We start from the raw sequence: 19,746 nt of genomic DNA, 5'->3' as shown, positions 1-19,746 counted from the left end.
ATCATCAGATGCGCTAGTAGTAGGAGTAGTGAGTGGTTGTTGGTCGGGCAGCAGCACAATGAATAATATATATGTAAGACATTAGGAGGTTGAGCGACGATATATCTCTATCCATAGGACAGACATTATATCAACGTTGGTGCAATTCTAACGCATATACGTTGCCTCAATGTATGTATGTGTATGTATATGTATATGTATGCATATGCATCTACTGCGTATGTATTTTCGCATGCATGTAGATTCACAAGCGCACACAATGTGAATCTATTAAAAGGATCTTCTAATCAGCAATATTGGCACCAAAGAATGGGGTTCATAACTTTCAAGACTGATAGCCTTATTCACATATATTGCTTTCAAAGTCATTAGCATTTATGCATTAACACTCTCACCATGTACTTTGATCAAGCTTCAACATCAAAATAATGCCAAGTCTACTTCCAAATGGATATGACGAAATGGCAAGATGTGTTAACACCCCCACCTATGCTAAAATCTGACGTTTATGCCAAATCTTGATGGAAATGGAAAGACTAGTAGCATGATAATAAAAAAAATACTCGAATGTTCTAATAAACTAATCCACATGTTCCACATATTAGTTAGTCAAAACACACAAAAGGATTCCTTGTTAAGAACAACTACAAGGTAATTATATTATCCTATAGTTATAACTGCCACAACTATGTTGGATGACATTTTTGCATCATTGCCTATTTTTGTTTTCCATGACCACAATCATGCCACATGACTACATTAAGAAATTGTATTGAAGTCAGAGGAACCCAACAAAGCTATTGATAATAAGTAGTCAACAAGACACAGCATGAAAGTACCACATTCATGCATTGCATAAGAGAGCAAATTTTCATCCCCACAACTATTGTTTACATATACATATCATATAATCAATTGTAACGATCAAATAAAAACCGTCACGATACTCAAAAATGGACTAATGACGTAAAAGCAATATATAGAAATCATTTGTTACACATGTCATAATAGTCATATGACACTGCATATATTGCTCCAAAATATTTTATACATTGTATTAATTAGTGTACATATATAGTATATATGCACATTATGGCCAAACCCCTTTTTCAGAGATGGAAGGGTCCCTCTGATTGGAGGGCAACTTGACGGTGACGAGACAAGTCGTTGAGATAGCTACTCGAGCTATATTCATCTGCTTCACATGCATCATGATAGCAAGATGATTGCTGAATGAGGTGTGCATCAATACAATGGGACAACCCTACTTCTCCACCAGTGAGCAACTCCAGTACCTACAAAATAAAGATGCAACAATGTGCATGACTAAAATAACCTCAAGTACACGTATGAATGTGGCGTATACATACATTTAGAAGACACATTGATGCTGTACTATACAGATGAGATGCATCAAGGATGGGGTTGCATGGATGGATGTATACATTATAGACACTTGGATGCTGTACTATACAGATGCATCGTGGATGGAGTGGCATGCATGAATGTGTACGTAGTACATATGTATGCAATGGAGATTGCAATAAATTAAACATTGAATACTGATATCAATTAGAATAGAACACTATCCAATAAAAACGTCCAAGACCATTTGCCAGAGGCCCAGAAAAGAATGAGGTCAAAATCAAGCTCACCTGGCTCATGTTAGGCCTACAAAAAGCTGAGGATTGTATACAGAGCTTCGCTGCCGATGCAACACTTCGCATTTGCTGAGGATCGTATGCTCTCCCAAGCCTCGGATCAGCAAGGTCCTCCAGTGATACGGAGGATTCTAGCAAAGGTCTTGCCTATCAAACAAGAACAGATAAGGGATGAAAAGATTGTTTAGGATAATTTCAAGAATGCCCATCAAAATTAACCAGAATACCCTGTGTTCAAAACATTATCAGGAATTCTCCTTCAGTGTTTAGGATAATTTCAAGAATGCCCATCAAAATTAACCAGAAAACCCTGTGTTCAAAACATTATCAGGAATTCTCCTTGGTCTTTGAACTATAAGAGAGAATTCTAGTGATTTTTGAAATATAAGGTATTCTGGAAATTCCCAATAACTTAGGGGTAGTTTAATGTGTTGCTCAAAATTGAATAATCACAAATGACGCCAGACATGCCATGGATAGATAGTTCATTTCTTAATTTGATGTCTGCCATCAATGAAATGCTTGCAATGGGGTTCAGATAATATGCTTACCCACATAACCAGGCTGTGTTGATGCTCATCGATAGGCTGTCGCCCTGTAATTAGTTCAAGTAGAAACACACCGAATGCAAAAACATCAGTTTTCTCAGTCACAATGCCATGCGCGAAATACTCCGGGGCAAGATAGCTATCATATCAACCAACATCAAGGTACGATAGAGTTAGTAAACATATATACACATTTTTTACCATTGCCATAAGAGAGTGGTGCAGTTTTGAATCATTGGATTGGTGAAAGGAACATGTAAAGTCATAATATTAAGAGAAAACTACTGTTAGTGTTCATGATCTTACAATTAAAGTTATCACGAATTATATATAATAAGCATGAATTACTCTAGATTTGAGCCAACAACATTTACCACAGCATTTAAAACTACAAAATCAGGATTAAACTGAGATGTTTAAACACTATCAAATACATAACACGTAAATGAGTACAACATAATATTTTATTGGGTGGGGATGTTTCTGGTCTCTTACACAATGTAAACAGGTGATGATTTCACACTGTGCTTCAGCATATAATTCTTGTTTAACTCACTCATAATAATTAGTTCTTAGAGATGTGAGATGAAGTAGAAAGGAAATGCTTAAAGATAATGCTTTAGCATAGAAAGTTGTGTTTAACTTACCCAAATGTTCCCTCGACAGGAAAAACGCTCAACTGGGTACAATCCCCAGGAAGCCATTTGGCTAGCCCAAAATCTGAAATCTACATGATAAGGCTAAAATCATTAGAAGAATTTCAAAATGCACATCTAAAAGCAAATTTAGGGGGCGAAATATTTACTTGTGGCTCAAATTCATGACCTAACAAGATGTTGGATGCTTTTATATCCCTGTGAATAATTCGTCTCTGACAACCGCTATGAAGGTAGTGGACACCCCGAGCAGTTCCAACAGCGATTTTGTAACGAATTGACCATTCTAAAACAGATTCATTTCCACCTACAGAGTATAAATAAGTAAGTACATGGAATTCGTTCCACAAGTACAAATATGTAATGTATGTATGTACATTGAATACATCTATACATGTGCATACACGCACACGCACACACACACACATACACACACACAGACATCTATAAACATTAATTTTCAGGAAATTTATTCTGATCGCTCAAAAATTTCCAAGGGTGGAGTTCTAGTGTTTACCATGTAATAATGTTGACACACTCCCATAAGATGAATAATCAAATATGAGATGTAACCCATTTTCAACACAAAATCCAACGAGAGCAACAGTATTTGGATGTGACACATGCCCAATGATGCCAAGCTCTGAGAGAAACTCCTTCTCTTTAACATCCCCAGAGGATTTCTGTATGAGTCGCTTCACAGCAACAAGCCTACCATCATCCAACATACCCCTATAAACCTCGGCCTGACCTCCCTTTCCTACCATATTCCCTGAAACATAACAGCCAATATATACAGCCTTAAATCATAAAATAAAGACAAATTATAAGTTCAGTGTAATACTTTTCTACAATAGTAAAAGTTGTACTACATAGGAATAATCTAGTAAGTAATGAAGTTAGAGCTGCTGTAGTAAATACCAAGCAAGTTGGGGGTATGATGGCGTTTTCCCTAAATTGCAGAAATTAAATGCTAACCAGAATTGAAGTCATCTGTTGCAATAGCGAGTTCTTTATAAGAGAAGCATCTCCAATCCACAACCACAGGCACTGGTGCCAATGGATCATGGCTCATGCTCTCTGTGCTGCAAAGACTATTTATGTATGATTTGAAGGAGCTTCTCATTAGTTTACAATCCAATGGACCTGGACACTTCTTATGATGCTTATTTGAAGGAAATGTGAATGACCGTTGCATAAACATACTTCTCTTTGGGCTACCTCTACACATGGATTGATTATCATCTTGCAAGGAAACACAAGAGAGCAATCCTTTTCGGGAGAGGGAATATGATAATGAGCAATGACTACTTGAAGGTGAGCTCATGTCGGACTCTGATGAAAATCCAAATCCATCCAGAACACCTCTTGGAGAACCCCCTCCAGCATCATTCGCCAATAGTTTACCGCCTAAATTACACTTAACGTTCTCCTCTTGTCTACCCCAGCATGGACTTGAATTATGTGAAAAGGATGCAGGGTTCAATCCCTCAGTCCTCCAATCATGCAATAGATTTGGAGTTTCTGTCAAACCGAATATGCTCCATTACAATTACTCCATAGGAAAACTGTTTAATCCTTTGTAATACTTATAACAATGAGAATATTGTATGCTTCACCTTCAGAAACCATACAGCTACTGTCAGAAGCTTTCTCCTTGTAGAAAAGCACCTTATAGTCTTTCACAATGGCAACAGAGCAACTTGCTGGTATTCTCTGTGCCAATGAGTTACCCATCTTTTGTATGTTCCTGAAGAAATACCACCACTCTATATACAATGAAAAACGAAAAAGTTTGCATGTGCGTTACAGCACACATATATTTGTTTCTCTTCCATACTTCTTCTTACCGTAGTAGCTCACGTTGACTAGATGGTCGCACAACAAGCATTGTTGCATTACTGGATGAAGCTTGCTGAATTATATCAAGCCAATTATTGCACACCTTGAAGTCCAATTTCACCTGCCCCAAACAACGTTTTCATGAGACACTGAACTGCATCAATGCAAACTGGTATATATATATATATATATGGAGCGATTCCATGTCTATGTATTACCTGCTTAATCTTGCAGACATCTTTCAATGCTGCAAATTTTGCACTCAAGCTCTCTTGACCCTGAATGTTTTCACGTTTTAGTTTTCCACCGTAAGTAGTCTCCCCTGGAGGACAACAAAGCAGAAACTAAATGGAAGTGAAAAGGCATCAATTGATGACCGACCAACCAACCATTACGAAGTATAATTACATTAGCCAATTGATTGGCCTTCAAAGGATGCAATAGAAACCCACGAAAGGGTCACCAACGGATGCATAAGAAGACACTCAAACTCATATTAACGAATTCATTAAGGATCATGAAAGGATGAGTGCAGAGACAATAAAATGCATACAAGCCCATTAAGGATGTCACAATCAACTGCATAAAAAACCATAGGAAATGAAGAATAAGACATACACTTCGTATTGAAATGGGATAGAATAACAGAATCCCCTGGTCGAGCAGCAACGTTAATCGCCCATGAGAGAAGATCTAAACCCTCGGAATCACCGAGATGTGAGGCTACCAAAATAGTATCGAAAGGGATGACAACACTTTTCTTCTTTGCCTTCTTCTTCTTCGTTATCGTTGTATGTCCATGCTTCTTCTCATGCTCCCATATTTTAGGTTCTTCTTCTATGCTGTCTGGAGAGAAGTTCATATTAGAGTTGCACAACATTTTCTGCGTATGGGTGGGGTGGGGTGGGGGGGTTTGGCAAGTCCTTTTTTTTTTTTTAACTCCTCTGGCTTTGGGATTTCAGTTTGCGCTTTCCTTCTACTACCCAAAAACCCATCGTTTCTGTCTTTCTTTCTCTCAGACCTTCTCTCTTGGGTCTTTCAACAGTGTTTCTGGATATTCGATTTAGGATTTCCTTTAAGTACATATACAAAACCCCATATCTCTCCTCTCTTTCACTCAAGTTCAAATTAATCTGTTGTTAATCTCTGTTTGTTTCATAAGAGCATTGAGAGAGAGAGAGAGAGAGAAGTGGGGCGTTCAAGAAACGCCAGAGGAGGATCCATTCCCAAGTTTCCTGCAGAGAAGGGGAGTAAGAAGAGATTTAATGAATGAATGAAGGGGAGTTATGGCTCTGCTCTCGTTCGTTCGTTGGTTTTCAAATATGTACATATGTAGTATGTATTTGTATTTGTATTTGTATTTGTGGGTTTTGTTCTGCTAGACTTACATACATATGTATGTACATACACGTATTCATTGATTGATTGCCACTAACTTTAGCAGTTGCTTTTTTATGTGCTCTCTGCTTTTTTGGTGTTTAGTCCCCCCCACCCCACCCCCCAACGGAAACATACACACACACACAACATCATGTCTTTATTTTTTTCTTCTCTCATTTTTTCTTCTTCTTTTCTTTCTTGTGTGTGTGTGTGTGTGTGTGTGTGTGTGTGTGTGTGGGGTGGCGCCATTCAATTCACTTTTGCCTTGGGGAGGGGGAGGGAGACTCTCTCTCTCTCTCCTCCCGTAAACACAGAATGCCTTTCATTGCAAAAGAAAAAAAACACCAATTCAAATGTCAAACTATGATTGCATGTGACCTTGCATGGTTGGCTCTCTTTAACAATCGGCAACAGTTCGAACCGCGAAACCGTGGCTTAACGGTTTGGTTCGAAGCCACGATTTCATGGTTCGGTTCGGTTCGGTTTCAACAATAAAAAACCGCGGTTTAGCAGCTTTTTATTTTATAAATTTAAAATTTGTTTTTAAACAATCTTTTCATTTTTAGACCTTATTCTCACATTTTAGGAACATCTTTAAAATTCAAAAAATTCTAAATAATGAAATATTGTAAATTTATGTGGAAATGAAATGTTGAGAGATCAAGCTCAACTTAGTTTAGTTATATTAGTCAACCATGTAATTTCGTAGTTACCTAGATAGAATCTAGTTAAGAGTGTTGACTATAAACCCTTAAATAGGATTTTGTACTTGTACGTAAGTGGGGATACATTCAAGATCTTCCACTACCAAGTATATTGAATATAGGACTTACATCCTTGTACCTATATTCTACTCACTACTCACACATGTGCATCGTTGCACATGAGTTGTATATATACCTCATTGTGGGTATTTTTGTATTTGACGATGCTAATTTAATATAGAGTTAATCATCACCTATCTTGTGTTGCTCATAAGTGTACTTCTCTCTCTCTTCCTCTCACACACATATCACTTAATCTTCTGCTTAACTTAATCACATAATTAGGTACTAATAAACCCTTGCTTAGTTACCTAATTCTTAACATGAGACATCACTCCACTATTCTCCATATGTGCAAAACCCCAATTGAGTGAAGATAGTTTTACTGTAGTCAATGACATCCACACAAAATGATACACCTCCAAACCATTTCAATGATCAAGCATGAAAGAAATTGATGCCTCCTGTGTTTCAATTCCATTGATGCAACCCCCAATGGTAAAGCTCCTTAGCTTGTTGCACCAATTGAAAACACCAACGTGCCATGATGACATTAACATATATGGAAACCCCATATATTTGTAAGTTGTAACCCGTTCTTCCATCCACTTACCTTCGTCATCAACTTATGATATGCATCATTTAATGATATCACTTGTTTGTATGAATGAAGTTAGGGTCAAATGGCCATAAAATTTGTATGATTTGTTTCTCTCTCTCTCATACTGGGTACACTTTGTAAATCTTGCCAATTAGATAGTTCAAAAACTTGATTGGCATTTTGGTAGACAATAACCATTTTTTTGCTTCAATTGTTATTAACTCATGCATGTAATGAGTCATGTTATACCTATCTTCGTCTTAAGCTTTAGCTAACAAGTCATGATGTAATTGTATGCATGCATCCCATCATATTGTGGGTCATAAACTCATGTATCTGAATCATTTTGGCATTCTATAGAAGAGCATAGCCTATGAGCTCTATCTAGAGATTATATTAATATGCGATCAGTGATCTAGATTAATATCTAATCGTTCTTTGATCTTGCTTAATAGTTTATAATCAGTCTATTCTATAACATGTTATCAGCATGATTAGTCTCTACCATAACAATTAATTATTTTGTTATACAAATCTACTTTATTGTTACCGTTAGCATGACTTTTCAACCTCTACAAATAGAGAAATGCTTACTCCCGCCACTTATGTTCGATGAGTCCAATTATATGACTTGGATGTGTGGAAGCTAATATGTAGAGATGTTGATGTAGAAGATGATTAAGGACTTGTCGATTAGTCTGGCAAACAATGCAAGTGGAGATATGTAAGATTACAGAGAGAGAGAGAGAGAGAGAGAGAGAGAGAGAGAGAGAGAGAGAGAGAGAGAGAGAGATTTGCTCAAAAGAAGACTTTGTTACATTAACCCTCGAACCTCATATACAATGCTTACTCTCTCACTTATATAGTTAGGGTAACTTAGCCCTAGTTGTGAGGACGTGTTCACACTAGGATACAGGTGGGTAGAGTGGGACTTTTAGCCCAACAAACTCCCCCATAAAAGGATTAATCTATCTACATACATCGATATGGGGTTATCTCCCTAGTAAACCTAGATTACAATCTTAATCTAAAGTTACAATTGTATAATTACAAGTCAATCGGCGTATGGTCGAATTGGCAGGGGTAACTGTTGGGAACGTGATCGTCTAGTGCGGAACTAATCAACACTCTTATAGAGAGAAGATCATAAAACAGATACAGGCAGGGTAGATTGATGAGTCTAAGCAACATCAACAGAAAGCAAGACACAACCATAATGCAAGGTGGAGAGAGACGTTAAGCACAAGATGAATTGTATTTTTTAACCACTTCAAAACTAGGTTACGAAGTCAATTTATATACTGACTAACTTAGGGCAACTGCCCTTCTCACTATTTACATAAATAGCCTAAACCTAGTGTGTACAAGAAGTCCCAAATGTGAATACATCCATTAGAGACCTGTATTCGACACTCCCCCGTAATGGGCGTATACATCCGAAATTTGTAGTATCGAAATAAGTGTACAATACAGATTAGTACAACGTTTTTGAGCAAATCGGTTTTTCGTTCAGGTCGGAAAACTCCGAAAAATCAGAAGGCCGAATTGGCAGGAGTCAATGAGACCGACTGAACTTCGAACTATCGAAGTTGATTGTTCAAAAACATCCTAAGTGTCCGACTTAATCTGATTGATTCTTCGTTACACCCATCTGGTGTCGAAGGGATCAAAATCGATCCACCGAAAGAGACTTGGTCATCTCATCTGCGACATTATCGGTTGTATGTATCTTCTCAAGGCCGATTTTTCCTGAAATGACGCAGCCCCGAACAAAGTGATATTGAACGTCAATGTGCTTCGTGGCGTTGTGTTGGACCGGATTTCTCGATAGAGCAATAACGCCTTGACTATCGTTGTAGACAACTAGAGTCAAGCCGGATTCAGCTTGTCAAAACGTGCAAGCCATCCAACCGAGCCATAAGTCCTCTTTCGCCGCATCGGACGTGACTACGTATTCGGCCTCAGTCGTTGATGTGACAATGCACTCCTGAAGTTTTGATTTCCATGAAATTGCTCCATTGCCAAGTTTGAAGCAGTATCCGGTTGTTGACTTTCGACTTTCCACGCAGCCAACAAAGTCCGAGTCGATGTATCCGACTACGCCTGAAGTGTCGTTCGGGCCGAATAGGATGCCAAGGTCTTTTGTGCCCACTAGATATCTAAACACATGCTTGATTGCGTTCTAGTGTGTTAGAGTTATGATCTAAAGTAAGCATATGATAAGGATAAAAGATAGATAGATAGAAAGGAGAGAGAGAAAGAAGGGTGCCGATCCACCCGACCACCCCCAAGCGAAGGGATCGAGACGGACTGGAGCCTCGATCGACATCCCATATCACTGTCGTGGCGTTGAGTCGTACCTGGTGCTAGCGTGCGCTCGCTACAAGAATTGACCCACCATGAAACAGAGTCTCGACGTAGTCAAGATATGATGAAATGAGGGTAGTTAGGCCTCATATTTATAGCGATACCCAAGGTCCCCAAGCAAGTTCACACTTGGCCTAATGGGTTGTCTCAATCCCAAGGATTAAAAGTAATCCTCCCCTTCTTTACACTCTCGTTTAACCCTACACTTATCCACGTGTATAGAATACTACGGTAAATTCTCACCACGGGATATTATATGGTCATGCTCGTAACGTACTCCCCCTCTTTAAAACATTGCACTCTTGCAATGAAAAGTTAGGGAAGTTAGTTCTAAGAGTATTTTTGCGTTCCTGTGTGGCATCTTTGATAGATTTATCCATCCATTTAATTTTAAATTCTCAGATTATTTTAGTACGCAGATTTTTTGTTTTAACATCGAGAATTCTTTCTGGTACATGTGGTTTAGAAGATAGTTCTTCAGAAGTAACCAGAGTTTCAGTTGTAACTGTATTGTCGCCAGAACCTAGAAGTTCTTTTAGAAGACTTACATGAAAAACTGGATGAATTTCAACGCCATCGGGAAGAGCGAGACAATAGGCTGATGAACTAGTGCGTTTGAGGACTTGAAAAGGTCCACAAAACCGTGGGGCTAACTTAGCACACTTACCCGTAGATAATATCTTAGAATTGTGAGGTACACGTAAAAATACCTTCTGTCCAGGCTTGAATACACGAGGTTGCCTATTATGATCGGCGTAAAAATGCCCTCTATCTTTAGCTGTTTTTATATTGTCTCGTGCAATATGCAACATATCTTGCATATCCTTAAGAAAGTTTTGCGTACTTTGCAACTCATCATGATGTATATTAACATCAATCGGGGCTCATGGCTGAAAACCATACATCAACATAAAAGGACTATATCCCGTCGACGTATGCTTGGAGCTGTTATAAGCAAACTCCAAATTTGGGAGATAACATTCCCATTTTGTTGGTTTTGCACCAACGTATGCTCAAAGCATGTCCTCAATAATTTGATTTACTCGTTCTGTTTGTCCATCGGATTGAGGATGATCCGTTGAGCTCATGCTCAACGTAGTTTCTAACTTCTTAAAGACTTGCGTCCAGAAGTCACTAGTAAATTTTGGATCTCGATCACTCACAATATCCATCGGTAACCCATAAAAACGAAATAACTCGTCAACGAATTGGTAAGCCAATTCAAGAGCTGTTACTGTGGTTTTAGTAGCAATAAATCTAGCCATTTTAGTTAGTCTATCAACCACAACCCAGATGGCATCATGGCCTTTTTGGGTGCGAGGAAGGCTAACAATAAAATCCATGGATATACTTTCCCACTTATTATTGGGAATGTCCAAAGGATGTAAAAGTCCTGCGGCTTTAAGTCGCTCGGCTTTGTTAACCTGACATTGGTGACATTTAGTCACATAGCTATGTATGTCACGATGCATCTTAGGCCAATAGAATTGCGTGGAGATGAGAACGAGTGTACGATGTATTCTAGGGTGCCCCGTTGAGGGTGCATCATGGCATTTAAAAAGAATTCTTTTTTTGACCTCAGGCAAATCTAGAACACAAACCTTTCCATTACGGTAGAGCAGACCGTTAGCAATGTGGAAGGATTCCTTTGAGGATGTGGTGGTGTTTGTTCTAGACTCAACTCTTGCCCAGTATTTCGCAAAATAATTGTCATCATGATACTTTCCTCGAAGGTGATCATAAAGATCTAATGTTATTTCAGTGAAGCTAAGCATGTTAACTTCACAAATGCGAGTTAATGCATCAACGACAATGTTCATGGAACCTTTATGATATCGTATGGAAAAATCAAAGTCCTGGATGAGATCAGCCCATCGTGCCTTACGACCTTTCAGGTCTTGTTGGTCACCAAAATATTTCAAGGACTCGTGGTCCGTAGTTACCAAAAAATGATTTCCATAAAGATAATGGCGCCTTGTTTTGAGCGCATGTGTAATTGCAAATAATTCCTTTTCTTGAACCGTATACCGACATTGAGCAGAATCAAATTTCTTACTCTCGAATGCTATTGGTTTACCATGTTGATATAAGACAACACCTATAGCATATCGCTTGCATCGGTTTCAACCTCAAAAGGTTTTGAAGGATTAGGCAAAAGAAGCGAAGGAGCCTTGCACACTAGGTCCTTGAGTTCCTCAAAGGAGAGGTCTAGTGTAGCATTCCACACAATACATTTTGTAGACTTACGCATTTCACCTTTTAGAAGATCAGTAAACGACGTTGTCAATTGGGAGTAATTACGAATGGATTTTCGCAAAAACCTGACAAAACCAAGGACTGATCGAACTTCTCGAATATTCCGAAGAGTGGGCCAAAGTTTGATTTTCTCGATGCGAGAAGGATCAATTTCAACTCCTCGTTTAGTTATGAGATGTCCAAGATAAGTAATTGATCTCTTGAAGAACTCACATTTTGAGATCTTCGCGTAGAATTGTTTGTCGCGCAATGTTTGTAAAACAAAGCAGACATGTTTAGCATGTTCTTCTAATGTATGACTATAAACTAGAATATCATCCAAGAAAATAATGACAAATTTTCCAAGTTGTTCTCGGAAAATGTCATTCATTTCTTGTTGAAATGTGGCCGGAGCATTGATCAAACAGAAAGGCATAACCAAAAACTCATAATGGCCATACGCGTACGAAATGCCGTTTTAGGAACATCATCCTCACTTATACGAATTTGATGGTAGCCTATACGGAGATCAAGTTTTGTAAAATACCGAGCTCCTTGGAGACGATCAATTAGATCGTCCGCCCGGGGCAATGGATATGAATTCTTGATCGTCACTTTATTCAAGCGTCGATGTCGTGTGATTATTCACACACTATGTAAAAAAATAATGAAATAATTATTATATTATCTTAATGGCTTGTTATAGAAAGATGAATGCCTTCAAGAGTTTCCGAATGCATTTTACTACATATAAAATGGATAACTACATATTAAGTTATGTAACTGTGAAGCTTAAGAGGATGAGGAAATACTAGAATTTTAAGATATCCCACATAGATAGGAAACTTTAGCATCCAGCTATATAACCAGATTGAAAACCATTAGTTTTTATCTATGTTGACAACACAAAATGAATAGTTTGACTTGGACCAATTTGTCTACATGGACAAATGTGGCTAAGGAACCGGTAATCAGAAACCGGAATGAGCCAACAACCGGAAATTGGACAGAGCTGGCAATCGTGGAACTAGCAACCGGAAATTGGACGTGAGTTGGAAACTGGAGACCATACGGAACCGACAAATGGCAACCGGCCACCGAGTAGATCCAACAACCGGCGACTGGGTGGACCCGGCAACCGGCAATCAAACGGACCCAATAACCGGACGAACCTGGCAACGAAGCCGGGAACTAGCGACCGGATGGAATTGACAAAAGCCATGGTTGTCACAGACGTAGACGAGGGCAACGACAAGTAGGTGAGCTCAATATTAACAAAGAGAGAAATATAGATATATAGATAGAGAGGAGCATAGATAAGAGAACAAGAGAGAGAGAGGGTAGACAAAAGAGCGAAAACTAAATTATGCTTTCATAACTAGTGTTGTTCACCTTGATTGTAATGAAGGTGCACCGAAGTATTTATACAAGAATGTGGTGGTATGCATGTAAGCTAGGAAAAATCTAGAGAATGCATGGAAACTTCTAGAGAGTGCATGTCTATGCATTCTCTAGAAGTTTCTTGAAAGTTCTAGTGATTAACTTACAATGTAATAAGTTGAAACTTATACAATACAATAATGTATAGATGGAATGTAGCTCAATTGGTAAGGTTGCCCAATAACACTAAGAGGTCATGGGTTCAACCCCCTACATTCCATCGTGTCTATGACATTATCCTCCCTCTAAGGCTGCCTCCTAGGACTCGCGGTTGATGAAAATCGCAAATGGCCTCTGGAGCATTTTGTAAATGTGTAACTGGTTCCCATGTGGTGTCCGAAATGGGGTAACCTTTCCATAAGACCAAATATTGGAGCTGTCGACGACAATAACGAGAGTCGAGGATTTGGTCAACCTCATATTCTTTGCCCGTTGACAATTCCACAGGTGGCGGTGGAGGCGGGTGTCATCTTGGAATTCGAGAAAGATGGTAGAGTTCGAGGAGGGAAACGTGAAAAACATCGTGAATCCTGAATGTTGGAGGAAGTGCTAACCGGAAGGTGACTAGGTTGATCCGCTCGATGATACGAAAGGGGCCTAGTCTTTTGTAGTCCAATTTTGCACAAGGACGCGTGGTAGCGATGTGACGACGTAACAACAAAACCATGTCCCCGATTGCACAAGGACATCGTGTAAAGTGCGGGCACGCATATCTGCCGAAAGTTTGACCGAAGTTGTAGGTATGGAAATGCTGAAACGAGGGTGAAATCCATAGTTTGCAAAGAAGGGGGAAACCTTAGTCGAAGCATGGATACTATTATTGTAAGCAAATTCCTCCATTGCAAGGAAGTCCACCCAATCCTCCTGTAGGTAGCTCACGGTACACCGAAGGTACTGTTCAAGGATTTGGTTGACTCACTCCATTTGTCCATCAGTTTGAGGATGGTATGTTGAGGACAAGTTGACAGAAGTTCCGAATGTTTGTAGAAGTCGTCACCAAAAGTGGGAAATGAACTGAGAACCTCGATTAGAGGTGATATCCTCGGGTAAGCCGTGTAATCGAACAACATTTTGAAGAAAAAGATTAGTTGTCTCTTCCCCGGAAATGGTTTTCGAACATGGAAAAAATTGAGTAGGGATAGGCCAATTGGTGATTGCCGCTACCTTGCATGCATCTATTGTGATCCCGGAGGGTGAAATCACATAGCCTAGGAATTCAATAGAGGTCCGATCGAATTCACATTTCTCACTTTTGGTGTAAAGTCCATGTTCCCGAAGTTTGGATAGGACCAATCAGATGTGTCAGGTGTGCTCCTCTATGTTGGAAGAAAAAACTAAAATGTCGTCAAGGTAAATCACCACGAAGTGATCGAGATACTCCCGAAATATATCGTTCATCATGTGTTGAAAGACCGCAGGGGTGTTGGTGAGACCAAAAGGCATCACCTTGTACTCGAAATGTCCATAGCGTGTTCGAAAGGGCGTTTTCCACTTGTCTCCTGGCTTGATACGCACCAGATTGTAGGCTCCCCGAAGGTCGATTTTGGAGAAGATACGCCCGGTTTGAAGTCGGTCAAGAAGTGTTGGAATTAAAGGCAAGGGGTAACGATTACATACCATAATTTTGTTGAGACCCCAATAATCCACACATAGGCGTAATGAGCCGTCCTTCTTCTTGAAAAATAAGATTGGGGCTCTAGCCGGTGATTTGGAGGGTTGAATGATGCCCTTGACAAGGTTTTCATCGAGATATGTGCGAAGGGCCTCAAGTTTGGGTTTAGATAGCCCATAGATGGGCCCAAATGGCGGGTGTGCGCCATCTTGGAGTTCGATTGGGCTATCATAGGGGCGATGTGCCGGAAATCGGTGTCGAGGAAATCCTCGCGTGTTCACAAAATGAAGTGGGACCACCGGGGTCTTGGACTGGAAGGATTCGATGTTTTTAGTAGCGTAAGCGAGAAATTATTGAAGATAGATAGATGGATGAAGAGAGAGAGAGAGAGATTGAGATAGAGATTAAACCCTTGACTTTAGTTTTACGAGACAAGATACATCACCATTAGGATAACTCCGATCTTTGATTAAAAATTTCTTTTTTTTTACTTACATCACTTGCCTCCCTTACACAAGCCGAACTATAGGCGTTTATAGGTCTCTCCATGCAAAAACCATGGACTAAAACCACTAGCTGAAACCATGGGTTAAAACCACGGGCTAAAACCATGGGCTAAAACCATGGTTTTGTGCCCAATTTGTTTGCTTCCTACAAAATACTGAATATGAAAAAGAAAATATACAAATTCTAGTGGTAAGTTAATTTGTCTCCTATTTTGGAGGTGCAAGGTTCAAGCCTTGCTTCCACCCCTATGTTACTACGCTTTAGTCTTATTTTTATATTTACAATTGAATGCACATCACACGTGCACATGTTTAACTTTACATCTAGCTTTTCTTTTATGATTCTCATTTCAATCCTATTTACAACATGCTAGCATCTGCGTGTGGCCTTCAGCCCTTTCACACGTCCACATCACACCTTCTCGATTTCGTTCGTTGCACACAATTTTCATACCGTTGCCGAAAGTCTTCACGACACCGGTCTGCATTTCGCTTTTCGAACATGTCCAAAAAATCGCAATATCTTGCGGGCAAATTGGTGACAAGAGTAGGGACGTCATGTGACACAACAGGCATGGAGGTGACCACGCTCGAATCGGCCACAATGGAATCGGCAACATCAACGTGACAATGGCCTCTGCCTCTATTGTGGTACCCCCGGCCATGTCATCCGCCATTGCCCAATGCGCGACCCTCGTCATCAATCCCACCGTGGACGTCTTGCAGAGGTTTCTCGACAACAAGAAAACGACCGTGCACGTCTTGTGGTACAATAAAGGTGCACCAAAGTATTTATACAAGAATGTGGTGGTACGCATGTAAGCTAGGAAACATCTAGAGAATGCATGGAAACTTCTAGAGAGTGGTTGTCTATGCATTCTCTAGAAGTTTCTTGAAAGTTCTAGTGATTAACTTACAATGTAATAAGTTGAAACTTATACAATACAATAATGCATGGATGGAATGTAGCTTAATTGGTAAGGTTGCCCTATAAGACCAAGAGGTCATGGGTTCAACCCCCTATATTCCATTGTGTCTATGACATTATCCTCCCTCTAAGGTTGCTTCCCGGGACTCGTACCTAGTTTATGTGGGTATCGTTAATGAAAATTGCGAATGGCCTCCGGAGCATTTTGTAAATGTGTAACTGGTTCCCATGTGGCGTCCGAAATGGAGTAACCTTTCCATAAGACCAAATATTGGAGCTGTCGACGACGATATCGAGAGTCGAGGATTTGGTCAACCTCAGGTTGGTGGTGGAGGAGGGTGTCATCCTGGAATTTGAGAAGGATGGTAGAGTTCAAGGAGGGAAATGTGAAAAACATGGTGAATCTTGAATGTTGGAGGAAGTGCTAACCGGAAGGCGATTGGGTTGATCCGCTTGATGATACGAAAGGGGCCTAGTCTTTTGTAGTCCAAATTCGCACAAGGACGTGTGGTGGCGATGTGACGACGTAACAGCCAAACCATGTCCCCGCTTGCAAACGTCAGTGCAGCTAAGCGATGTCGGTTCGCTTGATCTTTATAGTGGTCACGAGCAACACGGATCTCCAAGGAGAGGACACGATGGACATCGTGTAAAGCGCGGGCACGCGTCTCTACCGAAGGATTGACCGAAGTTGCAAGTATGGAAATGCTGAAACGAGGGTGAAATCCATAGTTTGCAAAGAAGGGGGAAACCTTAGTCGAAGCATGGATACTATTATTGTAAGCAAATTCCGCCATTGTAAGGAAGTCCACCCAATCCTCCTGTTGGTAGCTCACGGTACACTGAAGGTATTATTCTAGGATTTGGTTGACTCGCTCCATTTGTCCATCAGTTTGAGGATGGTATGTTGAGGACAAGTTGACAGAAGTCCCGAATGTTTGTAGAAGTTGTCGCCAAAAGTGGGAAATGAACTGAGAACCTCGATTAGAGGTGATATCCTCGGGTAAGCTGTGTAATCAAACAACATTTTGAAGAAAAAGATTAGTTGTCTCTTCCCTGGAAATTGTTTTGGAACATAGAAAACATTGAGCCATTTTCGAAAACCGGTCGACAATGACTAGCACCGTGTCATGTCCACCAACCAGAGGCAAGTCGGTGATAAAGTCCATGGATAGTGAGACCCATGGTCGACGTGGAATGGGGAGCGGGTGGAGAAGATCATATGGCCGATGGGGATGAGCACATACATCACATGTCTTGATAAATTTCTTGACAAATTTCCAAGGTTGGGGCCACCAAAACCCACGAGATAGCAATTCCAGGGTTTTCGTAATCCCAAAGTGGCTGGCAAGAGGATCATCATGACAGTTTTGTAGAACCCGTGTACGACATGATCATTCGGGAACGTACAAGAGATGATTACGATATAGTAACCCATCCCGGGTTGTAAATTGGTTGAGATATGAGCTTGCGGCCCATGATTTCTTTGGCGAATGGGTCTGACACTGTTGTCGTGGCGATCTCGTTGAGCAAAGAATCATCATGTAACATGCAGGTGGTGAACATCTGAAGTTGATCAGGCCACATCAAACTATGGGATTGTTGTGAATATGCATCATCTCCTGGGCGCAATGCAAAATGAGGTTGCCGAGAGAGGGCGTCAACTTTCCCATGTTGAACTCCGGGTCGATTCAAGATCTCAAAGTCGTAGTCGGCGAGAAAAGGCTTGCCGCCGATTCAATGTACGACTGGTGGTGAAGTAAATTAGATTTTTGAGGTCGGTTAGCACCTGGATGCGATGTTGGGCCCCAGCTAAATAGGGTCACCATTTGGTGAAGGAAGATATGATTGTTGCCAGCTTCTTGTCGTGGATTGGATAATTGATTTCCGAGGTGGTAAACTTCCGAGAGTAGAAGGCAACAAGATGTAGTGTGCCCTCATCGTCTGGTTGGGACAAGACATCTCCAATGGCAAAGTTGGAGGCATTGGTTTCGACTTGGAAGGGCCTTGTGGGATCGGGGTAGACCAACACCGGGGCTATTAGAAAAGTTGCCTTGAGGGCATCAAAAGCACGTTGTGCCGCATAGGTTCAAAGAAATGGAGTATCTTTTCTCGTAAGGATGATTACAGGTTGTAGTAAAGATGTAAAACCATTGATAAATCGTCGATAGAAATTTGCAAAACCAAGAAATGATTGTACCTCTTTCAGCCGAGTAGGGACAGGTCAATCGGTGATTGCCGATACCTTGCGTGCATCCATTGTGATCCCGGAGGGTGAAGTCACATAGCCTAGGAATTCAATAGAGGTCCGATTGAATTCACATTTCTCACCTTTGGCGTAAAGTCCATGTTCCCGAATTTTGGATAGGACCAATCGGACATGTCGGGTGTGCTCCTCTATGTTGGAAGAAAAAACTAAAATGTCATCAAGGTAGATCACCATGAAGTGATCGAGATATTCCCGAAATATATTGTTCATAATGTGTTGAAAGACCGCAGGGGCGTTGGTGAGACCAAAAGGCATCACCTTGTACTCGAAATGTCCATAGCGTGTTCGAAAGGGTGTTTTCCTACTCGTCTCCTGGCTTGATACGCACCAGATTGTAGGCTCCCCGAAGGTCGATTTTGGAGAAGATACGCCCGGTTTGAAGTCGGTCAAGAAGTGTTGGAATTAAAGGCAAGGGGTAACGATTATGTCTCGTAATTTTGTTGAGACCTCGATAATCCACACATAGGCGTAATGAGCCGTCCTTCTTTGTGACAAATAAGATATGGGCTCCAGTTGGTGATTTGGAGGGTTGAATGATGCCCTTGGCGAGGTTTTCATCGAGATATGTGCAAAGGGCCTCAAGTTTGGGTTTAGATAGCCCATAGATGGGCCCAAATGGTGGGTGTGCATCATCTTGGAGTTCGATTGGGCAATCATAGGGGCGATGTGCTGGCAGTCGGTTTATATTTCGCATTTCGAACACGTCCAAAAAATCGCTATATCTTGCGGGAAAATTGGTGACAGGAGTAGGGATGTCTTGTGACACAACGGGCACGGAAGTGACCACGCTAGAATCGGCAACATTGGAAGCTGACTTGAAATGAGAAGAATGTGCACCCAAGTTGAAAGCAACCCCCACACTAGTAACAATGTTTGTGGAAAGGGTCCGCACTGGTGTTTGTGGAAAAGTGATGGAGCGGTTACACCAATCCACCAT

The 19,746-nt window shown here is 40.6% G+C and overlaps 1 protein-coding gene across 1 annotated transcript; it reads right to left on the bottom strand.

Annotated features, from left to right (window-relative positions):
- Positions 1-962: 962 nt before the first annotated feature.
- On the bottom strand, positions 963-5,614 carry LOC147852422 (putative receptor-like serine/threonine-protein kinase At5g57670). The gene is made up of 11 exons (XM_087334287.1): positions 5,326-5,614; positions 4,926-5,029; positions 4,716-4,828; positions 4,485-4,615; positions 3,844-4,389; positions 3,383-3,637; positions 3,015-3,172; positions 2,857-2,936; positions 2,213-2,348; positions 1,656-1,808; positions 963-1,295 (listed from the first exon to the last, which is right to left on the bottom strand). The coding sequence occupies exons 1-11, from the start codon at positions 5,585-5,587 to the stop codon at positions 1,110-1,112; spliced, it is 2,124 nt and encodes a 707-aa protein (XP_087190413.1). The 5' UTR covers positions 5,588-5,614; the 3' UTR covers positions 963-1,109.
- Positions 5,615-19,746: the final 14,132 nt, after the last annotated feature.

Source organism: Azolla caroliniana, unplaced genomic scaffold (assembly GCF_043228905.1).
Source record: "Azolla caroliniana isolate FFs.n. ecotype wild unplaced genomic scaffold, voAzoCaro1.0.p SCAF_18, whole genome shotgun sequence".
NCBI classification, from domain to species: domain Eukaryota; kingdom Viridiplantae; phylum Streptophyta; class Polypodiopsida; order Salviniales; family Salviniaceae; genus Azolla; species Azolla caroliniana.
The sequence above is the reverse complement of the archived record's forward strand: the minus strand, read 5'-3'. Positions and strand labels throughout refer to the sequence as shown.

Excerpts from the sequence above, each read along its gene's own strand:
- LOC147852422 (XM_087334287.1), bottom strand. The coding sequence starts at position 5,587 with ATGTTGTGCAACTCTAATATGAACTTCTCTCCAGACAGCATAGAAGAA. Across the intron at positions 5,030-5,325 it reads ATCCCATTTCAATACGAAGT|GGGAGACTACTTACGGTGGA; the intron begins GTATGTCTTATT and ends GTTGTCCTCCAG. Across the intron at positions 2,349-2,856 it reads CCTGTCGAGGGAACATTTGG|CTATCTTGCCCCGGAGTATT; the intron begins GTAAGTTAAACA and ends TTGATATGATAG.